The 19,513-nt window shown below is 31.1% G+C and overlaps 1 protein-coding gene across 1 annotated transcript; it reads right to left on the bottom strand.

Annotated features, from left to right (window-relative positions):
• Positions 1-14,293: 14,293 nt before the first annotated feature.
• On the bottom strand, positions 14,294-15,324 carry LOC124940762 (glucan endo-1,3-beta-glucosidase-like). Its single transcript, XM_047481301.1, has one exon. It carries the CDS (start codon positions 15,305-15,307, stop codon positions 14,294-14,296), a length of 1,014 nt encoding a protein of 337 aa, XP_047337257.1. The 5' UTR covers positions 15,308-15,324.
• Between the last annotated feature and the right edge of the window lie 4,189 nt (positions 15,325-19,513).

Raw genomic sequence — 19,513 nt, 5'->3', positions numbered from 1 at the left:
AAAAAAAAATGATTTAAAATAAATTACATAGATGGGAGAGAATAAATAAAATAAATAAAAATAAATAAAATAGATTTAGAGAGAATTAAAAAGAAAATATATTTAAAAGTGATGTGAAAAAAAAAAATACGTTGATATTATAAACTTAAATGTTAAAGAGGGATGTGGAAAGAAAATTGAGTTCAAAAGCAAATCCAGTGTTTGAGATTATAAACTTAAATGTTAAAGAGGGATGTGGAAAGAAAATTGAGTTCAAAAGCAAATCCAGTGTTTGATTATAATTTGTTGGGTGAGCTTATTATACAAAATTATTATAGCATTTTATTATGCAAACGTCCAAACGCGTTTAAACAATGAATCAAACGAGGCCTAACTATTTAAGATTTTAATTTAATCATTTTATTTTAATATAATAAGTAATATAATATTTCTAGAATATGATTTGATTTAATAAAATAATAATATATATATATATAATTATAAATTTAAACAAAATACTTTTAAACGATGGTTAAATTTATTTAAAGACTTTTAATAAGAAATTTTTATTAATATATAATATATTTAATTTAGAATAAGTAATATTGAAATATTTATATAATCTTATTATTTAAAATAATATTTTTATTTTATGTATAAATTAAAATTATTAATTTTATTAAATAAAATTTAAATTAAAATAAATACGAAACTAGTGATAATATAGATGATAATATTGATGGTGTGTGTGGTAGTGAGTATTTTGAAGACAAAATTGAATTATGGGTAGTGGTCCTCTTTTGTTCTCATGTCACATGCACATGACATATTAGAGATCCAAGTTAATAATTCAATAGACTTAAGATTATTGTCCTTGGACTATAGGCATCGGGAAAGGTCCTACACCTTTTCAATTATTTAGTCCTCAATTATTTTAGGATATGTTAATTTATTTTAATTTCAGTTATAATTATATAATAATCCTTTATTATTAACATGTAATGTACTAATGTATTTAGATCACATTTTATTTTGTTGTCTTCCCCTCACACACAATATATAGTACAACAAGCCAAAGTAACAATCCAAAAGTTGAAAAAAAAACCTACTTAAGAATGTGATTTTTTTTTTATAAAACTAGTCCATTGACAACTAATATAATAATTTATATGTAGAACGGTATGATTTTTTTTGGAATTATAGGAGAACTAACATGACACCTTACAACCATGGCTCCCGCTTAAACTCAAAACTCTTTTAAATGAAATCGAACATTTGACCTTTTGGTCTCTTAATTCGACTCTAACCACCAAGTTACATTGGTGGGTTTAGGCTGGAATAAGCGCTAGTTTGATTGGGAAAGAATATTTTTTTTAAACAATATTTTTTCTCATTCAAAAATAGTTGTTTAAGCAAAATCATAAAATTGACAATGAAAAAAAATAGAGCACCAAAACAATCCAGACAAGAAGAAAGAAACCTAAAAAATATGACAACAAAAGAAAATAAAGGCATAAAAAAATGACACAAAATACTAACTCTCTAGTGAATGTCCACACATTATCCTCATTGAAGATCGTCCAAGAGATCAATGATGCACTTCGTTGAAACAATCATTTTTGCCACTCCGAATCTCCGCCAATGTAGTTATCACTGGATTTTGAAGAAATCTTACCAGACTAGTTTTGTTGTTGAATAATCTTTGATTTCTCTACATCTAAATAATCAACTGAATAATGATCGAAAAAGGAAATCATTTATTATTAAAAGTCAACAAGTTACACAAATTTGTCCAACCTCCCAGAAGCCAACAAGTGTCTTTGACATACCCAAACAACCTTCAAAAACACTAGAGTAAATCTCAAATAGGTCTCATGCAATCACAGTGAAGGAGAATGCGTGGCGCTTTCTCCTCGCACTTTAAACACAAATGTCACAGCTAACCGAAATAATCCCTCTAGTACGAAGTCGATCATCGGTAAGAATGCCTCATGAATAGCACACAATCCAAAGAATATCATTTTAGATGGTGTTCCTATGCTCCACAATGCATGCCAAGGATAATAAATTCATGGCTTTATATATTCTAAGTCATAACAAAGTTTAGTGCTAAAATAATATTGATTGTTCTATGCCATAATGTCATCAATATCGTCATTTAAACATTTATCTTAAATTTGATTGAGCAGAACCCTGAGTAACATCGGCTCACCATGAACAAGTCTCTTTTGAAATCTAATATTGGATTGGAAATTATCTGTGTCAAACATCTCGTGATTTAACTTGTCCCTAGATATGACAAATTCGAACAAACTTAGAAACATATTCGCCAAACATTTATCACCACACCGTGAATCATGCCAGAAGCTAACTGATTTTCCACTACCAACTTTAAAGATCGATTTCTCTTTAAAGTCACTCCAATTGCGACTAATGTCTTTCCAAATTCTACAACCATATGTCAATAATGGACTTGTTTGGTGAACCAACCAGACTGGTCATCACCATACTTATTTCTGATCATCTTAGCCTATAGACTTTCTCTTTAAGTCAAATATCGTCAAACCACTTAGAAAGTAGAGCGTTATTAGAAGACGAAATGTCTCTAATTTCCAACCCTCCTTCCTTGATGATCTTCTTGGTATTACTCTACCGAACCAAATGTGTAATATGAGACTCAAACATACCCCATAAAAATTTACACTTAAGCCTCTCGATGTTACCCGCAATGCTTCTTGGGATTCTAAAGAATGAGAGCGTGTAGGTAGGCATTGAGGCAACGACACTCTTAATCAAGATTAGTCTCCCTCCTTTAGAAAGAAATTGGCTTCGCCAAATAGCCAACTTAACCTCCATTTTGCAACAATATTGTACGCTTTTTTTGTCCCTTCCTTTTTTTAGCATATGCCTTTTGGATTGGCATAGGACTTTTTGAATTGCCTCGTACAAGATTTTAATCGATACACTCGCTAATGTATCGATTTAATCAACTTTAGAGTCGCCCCAAAGAAACTAAAGAAAAGAAAATCAGAGATTCGTTTTAAGAGTTCGATATTTGGTTACGTATTAGGAAAGAGCCTACGACGCTATGTCATATACGCCTGTCTTTATAGACCGTCTCTACTCCTAAGTAATTGGCCAATTGATGTTTGAAGAATTGTTACGTTTTCATTCTGAGTTCAGAACCCTTTTGTTTGTGTGAGAAAATCATAATTATTTTACATAGGGGCTAATCCTATTCATGAGGTATTTTGCAAAGATAAAGCAATAAAAAGCACGTAGCACGATTCCCAAGGGAGAACAAATGAGCGTAAGGGATGAGAATGAGGATTCAAATCAAGGATTAAAAGTTTATTCTTTTGAACAAAGGAGATAAGAGAATAAACTAACCTAAAGTCCCAAGTGTTTCCCCTTTTAAAATTTTCAGAGTTCATAAAAACTCTGAGTACAACACGTTAAAACGAGTCATTTTCAAAAATAATTTTCAAAATTTCAAAACTTCACATGATAGTCAAAAATATTTTTAGAAGCTTAAAGAAATCGAGTTTGGAATTTTCGGAGTTATAGAACTCCGAATATGACACTGCAAGGATAAACATTTTTTCAAACGGGTCCCAAAATTTCTGAAAACAAAATATTTTTGAAGAAATAATAATAGTTTTGAATTTTTGGAAAAATTTGAAAGTTGTTTGGATACTTGAATTCTCATTTTAAAGTTGTTCGTTAAATTTGAGAAACAAACAAGACCCTAGAGTTTATTTATTTTTTATTTTTAAAGTTTCAAATCAAAATAAAAGGTAAAGAAAGACCAGGGGCTCAATTTAAAAAAATAAAAGTTTGAGACCTATATTAGTTTCGATTAAAAATTTTAATTCGAAATTAAAATACAAAATACCTATTTAAAAATCTAACAGACCCAACCCAGGGGCCTTTTATGCAATTTCCAGAGAAGTTGAAGAAATGAAAACATAAAAAAATATAAAAGAGCCAGTCGGCCTTCCGTCTGTCTCCGGCGATGGCGATGGCAATTTCTGATGACCTCTGCACCTGAGATCGAAGGCCTCTCGAAGACAGCTCCCCCCCGCCAGTCTGTTCAGTTCGTCGAGGCTCCGTCTCCATTTTTCTGACGTTCGCGACTTCAGCTCGGAAGAACTCAATCATCGTAGGAACGATCAATATTGTATCGAATTTACAGTTGTTGTTAGACTATGTTATATTAGTTGATATTCTATTATTATATATGATTAAATGGGTCAGAGATATGTCCCATTAGGTTATAGAATGTTCATATATACATATACTCTACACAAACCCTATTCAACGTTAAGAATGAAATTACATTAAATTTGACATGGTATCAGAGCCTATCTAAATATTAAACCCTACCCAATATTTTGTCCAATCACTGCCGATATGTCAAACGGTGATGATATTTCTTGCACTGATCGTTTGAGTGGTAAGTATCATTTATCTTGGATTATTGACTCAGGGGCTACCTTATATGCCACTAGGGTCCAAGACTGTTTAGTTGATTGCTTTGTGAGGATAGAGTGTCCCATTTCTCTACCCGATGGTAGCATTGTTACTGCTCATATACGGGGTTCTGTGTACTTATCTCCTGAGATTACTCTGAAAAATGTTTTATTTGTCCAATTTATGACCTGTAACTTGATTTATGTTACTCAGTTGATTGATGATTATCTTGGTGATATCTTATTCTCATCTGATTTATGTACTTTTCAAGACCGCGGTACTAGGAAGGTGATTGGAGTTGGTGAACGAAGGGGGGGTCTCTACTATTGGTGTAGTGTTCCGACGTCACTTTTTGTCTGCTCAATTGAGAGTCTAGGGATTTGGCACAGTAGGATGGGGCATCCTTCAGATAGTGTGCTGCAGCATTTACCTGGTGTTAGTGTTACTCGTCGTTCTCCTAGTGTTAGCCCTTGTGATATCTGTCATCAGACCAAACGATCTAGAAGTGTTTTTTATGACAGTGATTCAAATTCTAGGAGTATTTTTGATTTAGTACACTGTGACCTTTGGGGTCCTTATGATGTTCCCTCCTCTAATGGAGCACGCTATTTTCTTACTTTGGTTGATGATTTTAGTCGAGCTATGTGGGTAGTTCTTTTATTTGCTAAAACTGAAGTTTTCACTATCTTTATAAAGTTTATTGCTAAGGTCAAAAGACAATTTGGAGTTGATATTAGACATGTAAGAACTGACAATGAAACATAATTTAAGTGTTTGAAATCTTATTTTTCTAAGGCTGGTGTATTATTTCAAACTTCTTGTGTGCATACTCCTCAACAAAATGGTAGAGTAGAGAGGAAACATCGACATATCTTGAATGTTGCACGGGCTGTCATATTTCAGAGTTCTATTTCTATTGGGTATTGGGGAATGTGTTCTTATTGCATGTTACTTGATAAATACGACTCCTTCTCGTGTTTTGGGCTTTCGTACTCCTTATAAGTTGTTATATGATACTTCTCTCACTCTGTCTAACGTGCGTGTTTTTGGTTGTCTCTGTTATGCATTTGATTTACACTCTCGTCGTAACAAGTTTGTTAGTCGTAGTCGTAAGTGTGTGTTTTTGGGTTATCCCCTTGATAAAAAGGGGTGGAGGTTCTTGGATTGGGAAACTAAGGAGGTTTTTGTGTCTCGTGATGTTGTTTTCTATGAAAATGAGTTTTTTTTGCCTATGTGGATTGTCCTGTCTATGTTCCTCCCATTAGTGTTGTGGAGGAGGTACCAGACTAGGTTTCGGTAGGAGAGTTCATGGTGTCTGATGAGCCAGAGAGGGCTTTGGGCGAAAGGCTGGTGCGCAGGATTCGGTGAAGGAGACTAATGTGCAGGGCTCTGCTGAGGAGCCTGGTTCTCTGGTTGTGCAGCAGGCGAGCGAGTCTAGCGTTGAAAGCCGCAGTCGAGCGTCAAGCAGCCACAGTTGGACAGAGGTATGAAGACTCAAACTCCTTCTTCTTAGTTGACTGATTATATTACCCTCCTTCGACATCATTCATCTGGCTCCGACCCTTCCTCAGGTACTCGGTATCCTCTTGCACATCATTTGAGTTATGATTTATTCTCTATGAGATATTAGAATTTTTTGGCTGCCATTTCTAGAGGCGTTGAGCCTAAATCTTACAGATAGGCCTCTCTCGTGATCCTGGATGGTGCGCATCCATGCAAAGTGAGATACAAGCCTTGGAGGACAATGGAACGTGGAGTTTGGAGGATTTACCTCAACGGAAAAAGGCATTGGGCAGTCGCTGGGTTTACAAGATCAAACACAATTCTGATGGGTCAATTGAGTGCTTGAAGGCACGTCTGGTTGTCTTTGGTAACCATCAGCTTAATGGGATTGACTACTTTGAGACCTTTGCTCCAGTTGTCAAAATGAGTACTATTCGGGCGTTCCTTGTAGTTTCTGTTGTTTGAGGTTGACACTTGCACTAGAGGGATGTGCATAATTCCTTTCTCCATGGTGATCTGACAGAGGAAGTATACATGCGCCTACCGCCAGGTTTTGAGTTCGGTCATACCAACAAAGTGTGTCGTCTGCGTAAGTCTCTCTATGGACTTAAATGGGCGCCTCGTTGTTGGTTTGCCAAACTGACAACTATCTTGTTTTCTTATGGTTTTATTCAGTCTTGTTCGGATCATTCTCTATTTTCCTTTATGAGCAGTGATGCTGTCTTACATGTCTTGATATATGTGGATGACATGATAGTATCAGGGAGTGATTTGGGGACACTAGAGGCATTCAAGCAATATTTATCATCATGTTTTCATATGAAGGACTTGGGGGATCTGAAGTATTTTCTGGGGTTGAGGTTGCTAGGAGTGCTGAGGGCATTTCTTTGTGTCAACGGAAATACGTTCTAGATATTATTTCCGAGTGTGATTTTTTTGGTGCTAAGCCTGCTGGTTTTCCTATGGAGAAGAATCATAAGTTGGGGGAGTCAGTGAGTGCGCAGATGGAGGATCTGAAGAGCTATCGATTGTTGGTGGGGAGATTGATATATTTGTCTTTCACAAGACCTGATATAGCTTACTCTGTACATATATTATCTCATTTTATGCATGACCCATTACAAGATCACTATCAGGCAGCATTACGGGTTGTGAGATATCTGAAGAATGCCCTAGGACAGGACATATTCTTGAGGAGTGATTGTGATATTCGGTTATCTGAATGGTGTGATTCAGACTGGGCATCCTGTCCTAAGTCTCGCAGATCGGTTACTGGGTGGTTGGTGTTTCTTGGCTCTTCTCTCGTGTCCTGGAAGTCCAAGAAACAACCAACTGTGGCATTATCTTCCACTGAGGCTGAGTATCGATCTTTAACAGCTTTGATTTGTGAGTTAAGTAGCTACAAGGGGTCATGGTGTTCCTTGGAGTACCTCAATCGGGTATACATGTGTACTCAGACAGCCAATCAGCTCTTCATGTGCCTCAAAATCCAGTGTTTCATAAGCGTATCAAGCACATTGAAGTGTATTTACATTTCTTACGGAATCATATCCAGGATGGGACTATTGTTGTTTCCCATGTTCCCGCGACTTCTCAGTTGGCTGATATTCTCACTAAGCCTCTTGGGAAACAATTATTCGACCATTTTAGATCCAAGTTGGCATTTGTGATTTGCATGCTCCAACTTTAGGAGGGGTGTTAGACTATGTTATATTAGTTGATATTCTATTATTATATATGATTAAATGGGTCGAAGATATGACACATTATGTTATAGAATGTTCATGTATATATATACTCTACACAAACCCTATTCAGCGTTAAAAATGAAATTACATTACATTTTACCGTTGTACTTAAAAGAAAAAATAATTATTTTTTACCGTTGTACTTAAAAGAAAAAATAGTTTGCACTTGTTTTTAGAAACTTTATATTTACTCATTGAGAATCAGCAATTCTTTAAAAACACTGATAATTAATCTTTTATTATTTAATTTAGCTTTAATAAAATTAGAATTCAGGTTATTATAGTGCAAAGACCATATATGAAAATTCATTGGTAAATTAATACTGTTGGCAAATACTATCATAGGTAAGTGGTGTGTTCAAGTCCATTCAAATATATATATATATATATATATATATATATATATATATATATATATATATTAATAAAATAAGGTTAAATTATTTTTAATATAATTCACTATTGAATGAAATATTTATTTAATTTTTTCTTGTATTTTTTAAGCTCACTTTATTTTTTTTTAAGTCAACTCTAACTTCAAATCCTGAAATTTTTTATGTTCATTTTGTCGATATAATCTAATTGAGAAATAGCAATTATACAACAAATTTTTGTTTTTAAGATAAAATTGAATTATGGGTAGTGATTCTCTTTTGTTCTCATATTTCACATGCACATGGACAGTGCCATCTTTAAACTAGGGATAATATGAAAAAGGATAGGACAAGAAAATTAGGTTTGATAGATAAAAAAGGATAGGACGAGAAAAATTGGAAAAGAAAATAAGAGAGAAGAACGGACATCACGTAATTGGTCGAAAAAAAAAAGGAGAATATGTGATAATATATATATATATATATATATATATATATATATATATATATATATTTTTAATCAAATAAGACTGTGTTACCTAATTCTTTTTATCATTTTTTTTGAAAAACATAGGATAAAAAGTAAAAAATGATAAATTTAGAAAAGAAACTCAAAAGGCATTGTTCTACATACACATAGAGGGATGATCCCAACTTATTATTACCTTACAAGCTAAGTATATTTATACCAACTAATCCACTCCTAGCTTAGCGACAATAAGAGGTGGATACTAATTCTAAGTTTCTGAGTTCGAGCCTGTCAAGCGGCCAGTTTTGTGACTGGTTAAGTGTGTTTGCGGGCTACATTCTTAATCTGTTGTCCCATTTATTTATGCCAACTATTTTATACTATATAATTTAATTATTTTAATATTTATATAAATATATTATATATATATATAACCATAATTCACCATTTTTTTTCATCTATCATGCATCTATCATCAGTTAAGATATTTTTATGCATGACAGTCCATCTAAAAAACAATATTTTGAATAAAATTTAGAACTTCACACCTTCTCTCCAATGAAGTTTTATGGGGAATGTGTAACAATGAAACCTTAAAAGAATCCATATATTTACAACGTAAAATATTACACGAAGAAAGAATCACCACCTTACACCCTACTAAAGCAACATCCTTTTATGTAATGTTACATATCTATCCTTAAGTCTTCTCATACCTTTGATACTTCTCGCAAAACTATTCAAACGTTGATCGAACATGTCATTCACCCTATAACATGGATATACATAGGTGAGAAGTGGCCTCATTTGAAAAATAAACTTATCTGCTTGTGTAACGTCTAAAAATTAACTTTTTTTAAAATATTTTTCGACCGATAGTCGACACCCTATAACTCACATTTCTCTTGAATCTCGAATATGAGATGAGGAACGAAAATGTTAAACTCGACTAGAGTACTTTTTCGTTGTCGACTTAGACTAGTATTGACTTTTAGAATCACCACTCGATGTTACTTTATGAGAAACAAATGAAGAATATGTGGAGTATAAAAAATGCATTTTAGAGTTTTGTTTTGGTTATGTATTTAGAAAGAGTATCCGATATGTTTCACATGCCATTAGAATGGATTGTCTCACTCTAAACTTCATTTTCAGAAAAATATTATTTTCACACCTCATTTATTTAGCAAGTCCTAAACCATGCCTCTAAAGGTAAATCTTAACATAATCATACTTCTAAACTTGTAATCATCTGTATATAGGGGATGTGTCTACGATATGTCATGGTGTACGAAAATAGCTAGGAATTCTCCACATAACTAGCTGGACTTACTTGAACCAACTAAGGGGCGTCCATCACCGTGCAAGGAGGTGGTTAGGAAATATAATAATAAAAATTGAATATATATTATTAAGATATCAGTTGAACCTAATTTATTAGAATAACTCAAAATGTTAGAGTTTTGTCCAGGTTTTTTTTTTCCTTAAAAAAAATGTTACACATGTTAATTTTCTAAATTAAAAAAATACTGTTTTAGTAGGTTAACTTCTAAATTATAAAAACAAACTATCGATTCTTCAGACATGTTAACTTTCTAATTAAACCATGATTGTGATACAAGAGGAAAAAATATTATGGCTTGATAGACTAGTATAAATATAATATTGGTTGTTAAGAATAGTAATGAAATGATTTAGTTAAAAATTCTTGTTAGAATTTCTCTCCTTCATCCCTATTGTATTCACCATAGCAGTTAGGGTTCTATTTCTTTTCTTCATCAATTCTTCATTACTCATCTCAATATAATTCATTTATTTTTTTATATTCAAGATTTATACATAATAACCTTTTAAAAATATTGATGAATGATGATTTTAAGGAGGTTAATATTTTTTTGATACAATATTTAAAAGATATTAATTTAATGATAGAATGTTTTTTTTATAAATAAAATGTGTTATAGTATTTTTTTTCGTTAATAAATTGAGTTACATATTAGATTTTTTTTATAAGAAATTAATTCTTATTAAATTAATTAGGAGTTACATATAAAAAAATTAATTAGTAAATAATACAAAATAAAACCTACAAAATCAATATAAACAAATATTGATATAGATATTAAATTATAATAACAGTTTAAAAAATTAAAATTTTCAAATGACAAGATCCAACAATCAAGCAACTTGTTGAGGGTCACTTTAAAGCCCAATGAATGAATGAAATGGCATTAGAAGAATCTCTACAAAATATTACGAGCGACAGTTAAATTAGTTAAATTATCATTGATGGGTGATTGGTAAACAACGCCGAAAAAAGTCTTGCCAAATGATAATTGACCATCTACATATATGGCTAATATAGTAAGAAACTCGTACAAATCATGAGAGAATACATGTAAAAGGGCATTCATATTAAAAATCAAATCAAATAACTTATTATTGAAAATATGAAAAACAACTCAAAATCCAATTTCGTCTTCTTTGTTGCTAAAAGAGGGAAGCACAAAGACTCGAGAAAGTATCAACAACACAATTGGATAATATTAAAGTAACAATCACCGAAAATTAAGAGTATTATTCGGATCACAAAAATCTGGAATAAAAAATCCGATCAAACTAAATAAAATACCGTATCTAACCAAATATAACACCAACTCCAATTTAAGTGGTAAAAACAAAAACAAACCTTCCGATGCTATAAAAAACATTCAAAGGGGCCAAAAGGGAATTTCAATTTTGAAGGAATAACTTTACCATTTTTTAAAACTTTTTTTCTTGAGTGAGTAAATAGAAGAATATAAGAATTGTATTAGATTATTTATTATAGGTGGGTTATAATACAGAACGACCAAAATCTATTATAATATCATTTGTTCATCCTATTAATCGATTTATGTTCTTATTTCGTTCATCTTCAAACCTTAAACCCTAAATCATGATGTTGTTCTTAATGTTCATCTTGTTCATAATCTTGTTCATATTAGTTGATCAAAATCATTCTTCATATTGATAATATTGATATTTGCATATTAATGTTCAGGGAAGATTCAAGTTCACGATGGGTCCCTTCGCGATGGGTCCAGATTTGTTGGTTGATGTTATGAATCGGTTGTTCATCTATTCGATGATGATATTTGCAAATGATGCTCTGAATCAGTTCCGTTTTAGAGAAGATTCATGTGATCTCGCGAAGCGGTACGATCGTCACGCGAAGCGGTACGGTCATCACGCGAAACAGTACGGTGGTCACGCGAAGCGGCACGATGGTCATGCGAAGCGGCATCGCGTTATGCGAAGGCCCATCGCGTTACGCGAAGCGGAACGGTGGTCACACGAAGCGGCATCACGTTACGCGAAGGCCCATAGCGTTACGCAAAGCATGACAGTGGTCACGCGAAGTGACACGTTCGTCACGCGAAGGGAAGACGTACGTGTTATGGAGGAGTTGTACTTAGATTTGTGTAAAACACTAAATTCGATTCCTATTGTTTTTCAGCTGAATGAAGAATGGTTTTCTTTGTTTTGTTTGATTAAAGAATCTGTCATATGCTCATATTCAGGTCTATTTGTCTATCTTGCCTTAAGTTCTTAACTATGGTTGAGACTTTTGCTAAGGTTTACTTAGTATTTAAGGGCTTTAATTTGGATAGGTTTAGTGTTATGCTGAATATTATGAACAAACATTGTATCCTCAACTCTATCAATCTTTTCTCTACTATGTTTTCGTCTTAGTCTATAGGTGTAAATCTCAATCGATTTGAGATTAATTTCAAATAAACTCATTTTCGAATTAAGAATCTATAACTTATAGTAATTAAGTTTATTTGAAAACAACAAGGCCTTATAAATTGCTCAAAAAATAATTGTCACAAAGAACCAAATTTAAGATAATCCAACAAATGAATAATCATCCACTAAAACCAATGAAAAAGATACAACGGGTATATTATTAATCACCTTAAACAGTTTTCTTTCTAGGCAATCTTAGAACATCAAAAGATGCAAAGAACATTGAACAACAAAAACTTCCAACAAAATTCGAGTCAGAAGGTAAAACAAAACGCTCATGGGATGTCCCTTCGCTACAAGGGATGACCCTTCGCGTGACCACTGTGTCGCTTCGCGTAACGCGATGGGCCTTCGCGTGATGACCGTGTCGCTTTGCGTGACTACCGTGGCTCTTCGCGTGATGATTGTTCCTCTTCGCGTAACGCGATAGGCCTTTACGTAACGACTGTGCTGCTTCGCGTGACCATCGTGTCGCTTCGTATAACGCGATGTGCCTTCGTGTAAAGCAATGCCGCTTTGTGTGATCACTGTGCCGCTTCGCGTGACCTATGTGCCGCTTTGCGAGATCACACGAATCTTCCTTGAAACAGAACCAATTCATAGCATCATCTGCAAATATTATCATCGAAAAGATGAACAACCGATTCATAGCATCAACCAACAAATTTGGCCCCATCGCGAAGGGACATTCCATCGTGAACCTGAATCTTCCCTGAACATCAATATGCAAATATCAATATTATCAATATAAAGAATAAATTTGATCAACCAATATGAACAAGATGAACAAAATATCAACAAGATGAACATTAAGAACAATATCATGGTTTAGGGTTTAGGGTTTGAAGATGAACGAAATAAGAACATAAATCGATTAGTAAGATGAACAATAAGATGAACAAATGATATTAGCGGATTTTGATCGTCGATCTGTATGATGTGTTCGTTTAGGGTTTTGTCGTCGCCGTGGCCGTTGGCCGTCGCAAAAGAGAGAGAAAGAACGAAATGAAAAAAAATTAAAGTATTTATATAAAACCCCAATCCCTTCGCAAAACGCGAAGAGTCTTCGCGTTACGCGATGAGTCTTCGCGTTACGCGATGAGTCTTCGCGTTACGCGATGAGTCTTCGCGTTACGCGATGAGTCTTCGCGTTACGCGATGAGTCTTCGCGTTACGCGATAAGGGTATTTTCGTCAAAAAAAAAATAAAGTGATCACCAAAGTAATAAAAGTTATTGGGTGACCATGGATGCAAATAAGTGAATCATTAGGGTCATTTCGTCATATTTCCCTTGCACACAACTTCCAAATATGATACGAAATAAAATAAAATATAAAAGTAACAAAATATTAGAAAATAATATAAGAATAGAAACCGTTGTCCAACTGATTATAGATCTTGTAAATCATTGTAAACTAATATTATAAAATCGTTATAATAATATATTATGAAATAAATAATTGACTTAAATTTATTTTATATATGATTTTACAATATTTCTCATATTTATGTTTGTAAAACTATTTTTAAAATATAAGAAATAAGTCATTAGTGAAATAGATTATATAATTAAAAATAATAATGAGAAATGATTGAAAAATTAAATTTAGGAGAGAAAATGAATAAGAGAATGATGTGTCTCTTCCTTCTCTCTCAAATTCCACCAATAAAAAAAACTATTTGTGTGCATACATTTCAATAAATATATATATATTATTACTAATCTAAGCAATAAATTAATTAAGGATACAGTTCACCATAGAATTGCACATAAATATAAATATAAATATAAATATAAATATAAATATAATATATATATATATATATATATATATATATATAATTCAAAGAAAATGAACAACTTGCCTAATGAATTAGAATAAGTAAATAATATTTGCTTATGTAATGATAATTATTCCTATACTTACATAGATAAAATAAATTACATTTCTTAACTAAAAAGAAAGTTGATATTTTGGTTGCATGTCCGGAGTGAAGATTCCAAAGTGCTTCTCAGTTTCTTCTCCATTCTTTAAATTCTCATCAAACATACCAAACAAGTAAACATCTATAGCCGTTTGAGGTCTCCTTGGGGTATTATTTCCACTCTTTACATGGTTAATTAAGTTTGTATAATAGGTCCCCGCATTCTCCAAACTTGCCGCGAATCCCCCATCCGAAGGCCATCCAGTCTCCGACACGATAACCCCACCTAAGGGCGATCCTGCCTTTTCTAAAGCAGCGTATACTGAATCCAAAATGGCGTCAAAAAGATTTGTGTATCCAAGACCTTCATCCGATACCACGACTTCTTGTGAGGTAAATAAAGCGTAGGATAGTGAAATATCTTGGGGATTACCCTTATAGCTAAAATAAGGGTATATGTTCACTAGAAGTTGAGATTGAGTATCGTCTAAAAATCTTATAATTGGATCTAGGAACGCCCTAGCGTCATCCCTAAAAGAGCTTTGGGATGGAGGGTACGATACTCCCAAGATCGCTGGCCACGTAGCGGTTGAGACCTTAATCACTTCTCCTAAACCCTCGGATATCAAGGCGTTATGCATGTTGATCATGGCGGGGTGGACAAATTGTGCAATATCGCTGGCTGGATCAATTTCATTTCCTACAGCTATATATTTGAATTGGATACCTGGCCAATATGGTACCACGTTAGTCTTGACCCATTGTGACGCGACCGAGGGATCAGATGCGAGTTCTTGAACATTTGGGGCGTCGAGAATGAGGAAGAAGTTGGAATCTCTTAAGGCTTCTAGGGTTTCTTGTTTTGGGGCGTAAAGTCGCATCTTTCGAATACCATTTGCATTGCAAAGATTCACAACTTCTTGATCGATTGGTAAATTATCTCCCAATGCTCCATTGCACACTCCTATAGATTTTACACCTGAATTTCCACAAAAGAATAAAACAATTTCTAACCAAAATTGTGGAATAATTATAGTGCTCATATAAAAAAAAACATTAAAATAATAACCTGTTACAAATAAGTTGGCTAAAACCAAACCAAATAAGATTGCAGTCGTCATAGTAAGCATGTATATGGAAATGTGTATGATTATAAAAATGACTGAATTATGTGTGATATATATATGCTTCAATTTTATTAAAAGAGTGCATGCAAAATCATAGATTTAATTAATACTCAAGATTTTATATATTTTAAATAGGTCAATATTGAAAATGATTTTCCCTTTTCTAAATATTAACAATTAGGACATTAATCTAATCACATATTACCCATTAATGTATTTCCCCAAATTATATATGAATACAATATCTTAATTAGTTAACCACCAATTAATAGTGATATCCCAAATTTATTTATCTTCATATCTTGCATAATTATATTGATGATTTGTAATACACTCAGCATTCATTATAAAATTAATTGTTTCCTTGAGTATATATAGTAGTAAAATAAAATTATTCATTGTAATTTATTATGTAGGATTATATATAATAGGCAAAAATTTAAAGTTTATTTTATTTATACCAGTGACTTATTTCTTAACATAAACATTTATGTTATTCCATTTTCAATTATGATATTTTGTTCTTAGAAAACTAATTGTTTAAGAAATAAGTATACAAATTCATTTTATTTAAAACATTAAAAATAATTTAATGTCAAATTGATCATTATTATATCATTATGCACAAATTAAACCAATAAAATGATGTTTCAATGAATCATGCATCTACTATATAATATCACTTATTTAATCATTTACATAGTTTTTCTCTTGGTTAATATCTAATAATAATAATAATGCTTAATATTAGCTTAGCGAGTACACGCATCATAACGCACAACTTGTTTTTGTTAGAAAAATTGAGTTGTTTGTTAGTTGACCCACCACTTAAGCTATAAGTAGTGTACATATTATTATATAAGCAACACTTTAATGACTGAACTTTTTATTTTTATATTTGTTTTTCTAATTATAGAGAACTAGTGACACCCACAATAATGGTCTTTCGATTCCATTTAAAGCGCTTATGGTATTTATTTTTATATTTTAAAATCAACCATATAATATATATATATATATATGCTTAATACTAGGTTACCGAGTCCACACACGACCCATATCATGTGAGTAAATGGGTCGGATTTTGGTTTATGGATTGACCTTCCATCCAAATTTATAGAGATTAATTAAAAAATATATATAAGATTAAAATAAGTATTGAATTTAAAACTTATTAATGTATATGCAACACCCAAACTAACTAAGCAATTTATCTTTATATTAAAAAATCAATCAAATAATTTTATAAACATGCAACGATATACCTTTCACATTTTCTTTATTAATCTTTTAGGTTTTTTTTGTAATGTTAGATGATGAGGTTTTTTTTAATGTAGATGATGGTATTAAAAAAATTGTAATGCTAGTAGTAAAGATGTATTTAATTTTGTATTTGAGTTTTAAAGATGATATGAATTGTGGTTCAATTTGAAGTTCTTGTGCAGATTAAAGTCCAGAAAGGAAAGAAATGAGAAGTGATAATGAGTGATTAGCACAAAAATATTTTTATGACTTTTCAATGTGAGTTGAGTGATTTATTTTTAATTGTTAGTTATATAAATTATATATTTATACATAAAATTATATATATATATATATATATATATATAATTATATATATAAATGAACAATCCAAATCCAAAGTGGTCTAATAGTTAAAGTATTACAATACATAATAAATATTAATGTGTTGACCCACTTGCGAAAAAATTGGTTGATAGGTCAAAGATGGTACATCCCCTATAAAGAAGTCACTTAATCTATTGATTTCAAGGCGTTTTAAATTTTTATTGTTTGTGTAATTGGTTGTTTGTACTTTGTTGTGTTTGTTATTTCTTAATTATTGTCTAATCTCCGTCTAAATTAACACAAATATTTGTTTTGCCTTAATCTCTAAACTCATATAAGTTTTTTCCCATTTTTGGGTTATTTAATTAAATGACACAGCTACGTTGTTTTCCCAAAAACATATTAATTTTTTAATATTGTTAGGTGCAAATTTGAAACAATTATACAAATTAATTTATGTAAATATATGAATGAAATTGTTGGGTGTTTGAAATAAAGGTAAACGATATTTATAGTGATAACATAATTTGGTGCAAATTGCTCAAAATGAAATCATAGATTAGTAATAAGAGGTTGATTGAAAACAAGAGATATATTATACTTAAATATGTGAATGGTTGGTTGTAAAATTCTCAAAATAAAGTCAATTGATAATAAATGATAATAATGATTAAATATGTAAATTATATTATTGGTCGACCGAAATGAAAAAATATAATAATTTAATAAGATATTTGAATGAAAAATAGTTTAAGTGAGGTCAAATATTAGTTAGTCAAAATTTATTTTGAATATCAAAACAAATAGTCAATATTAGTTTTTAAGGACAAAATTGAGTATTACATAAATGATATACAGTAATATTGATATTTGAAAATTATTATATTTAATAGTAAAAAATTATTTTGTTATTAGAGATTCTATAATTTGTGATTTTATAAATTGAGTATATATTAAAATAAAATCGATAAGAAGTGATAGTAAGAAGGATTTAGTCCGTAGGAAAAAAGATTTGTTTTTTAGAATTTGTAGGTGTACTAATAAAAGTGGAAGATTTGTCAAATATACACATTTGATTCTCTCTTATATGTTGTTTTGTTTGAATTATATTTTATTTATAAATATTATATTATTCATTTTGATAATATAAAATGTTTTTTTAAGTATGATTTTGTTATAGGATTTGTTTTTGTTGAGAAATAATTATTTGTTGCTCATAATTAACTTTTATTATAATTAACATACATTTTTTAGTGTTATATATATATATATATATATATATATATATATATATATATATATATATATATATATATATATATATATTATTTTTAAATATTTTCTAACATTTGTCTAAATTTTTATTGTAATAATATTAATACTACTGACTTAATTTGTTTATAAATTAAATGTATTTAAGGTTTTTATTTTATTTTTTAATTTAACACTGTAATGTCAATAATCGACCATTTTTAAAAAAGGGTGTTTTCGAACTCGCCTTAGTCGTGCCAAATATCTCACAATCTTCTCGAGACGAAAAAAATAAATTGGTACGTAGGTGCAACTATAGTATATTTAAAATTATCGATTTATACTAACTTTTACTTAATTTAGAGTCGTCGCTTGATTTATTTATTTAAAAATTAGGGAGAAAAAATATTTTGCGTGTTTAAACGCATTTTGGAGATTTTATTTTTGATTCGGTGAATGGTTACACGTGAGAAAGAGTATCGACAGTATGTATCGCGTGTTCGTCACATGACAATCTCTCTTTTAAATTTTTGGAAATCTCAAAAGAAATGTTAACGATGAGTCCAAACATAAACATGTGACTATGTTTGTATCATTATGTTCTAGAGTGATGCATTTATGTTATACCATATATTCTAAATTTAAAAAGTGAGGATGGTGCCAATAAAGGTATATATCATATAGAGAAGATGTTCTAATTGATCTTGAGACAAACAAGGTTGAAAGTTCATCGGATAGAAGCCCCATTTTGTTTTACAAGAAGTTGGATGGTTCCAACTCCAACGAAATATAAAAGTATTTTCAAAACTCCAATAAAAGATAAAATTGCTTTTATGAATTAAAATTAATCAATTGAAGTATGTAATTTTTGTAATTTTCAACATTTATGTTAAGTTTATGATTGTTTGTTTTAATTATCGGAATCTCTATTTAATATATTAATTTTCATGAAAAAAACAAGTATATCAATAATAAGTAATATTATACTCCAAACGAAATTTTAAATAATTTGATTGGTAAATTTGATTCAAAATTCAGTGTTGGTGAAGATAGTCCCTTAGACCGGGATTGATTCCCTGAGAGACGAGCGGGGTCACATTGAAAAGAAGTGAAATTGTTTTGTGAAATTAATTTTCTTCTCATCTTATAATGGATATGTCAATTTATATGATTGTTGTATATTTAATCTTTTTTTAAATGTTTTCAAGTAAACAAAAAATTAAATTTCAAACATACATCTTTTTATATAACTTTAATACTTGACATATTTAGAAATACATGTTAACAAAAAAAATAAAAATT

The sequence above is a fragment of the Impatiens glandulifera genome, chromosome 5, assembly GCF_907164915.1.
Source record: "Impatiens glandulifera chromosome 5, dImpGla2.1, whole genome shotgun sequence".
NCBI classification, from domain to species: domain Eukaryota; kingdom Viridiplantae; phylum Streptophyta; class Magnoliopsida; order Ericales; family Balsaminaceae; genus Impatiens; species Impatiens glandulifera.
The sequence above is the reverse complement of the archived record's forward strand: the minus strand, read 5'-3'. Positions and strand labels throughout refer to the sequence as shown.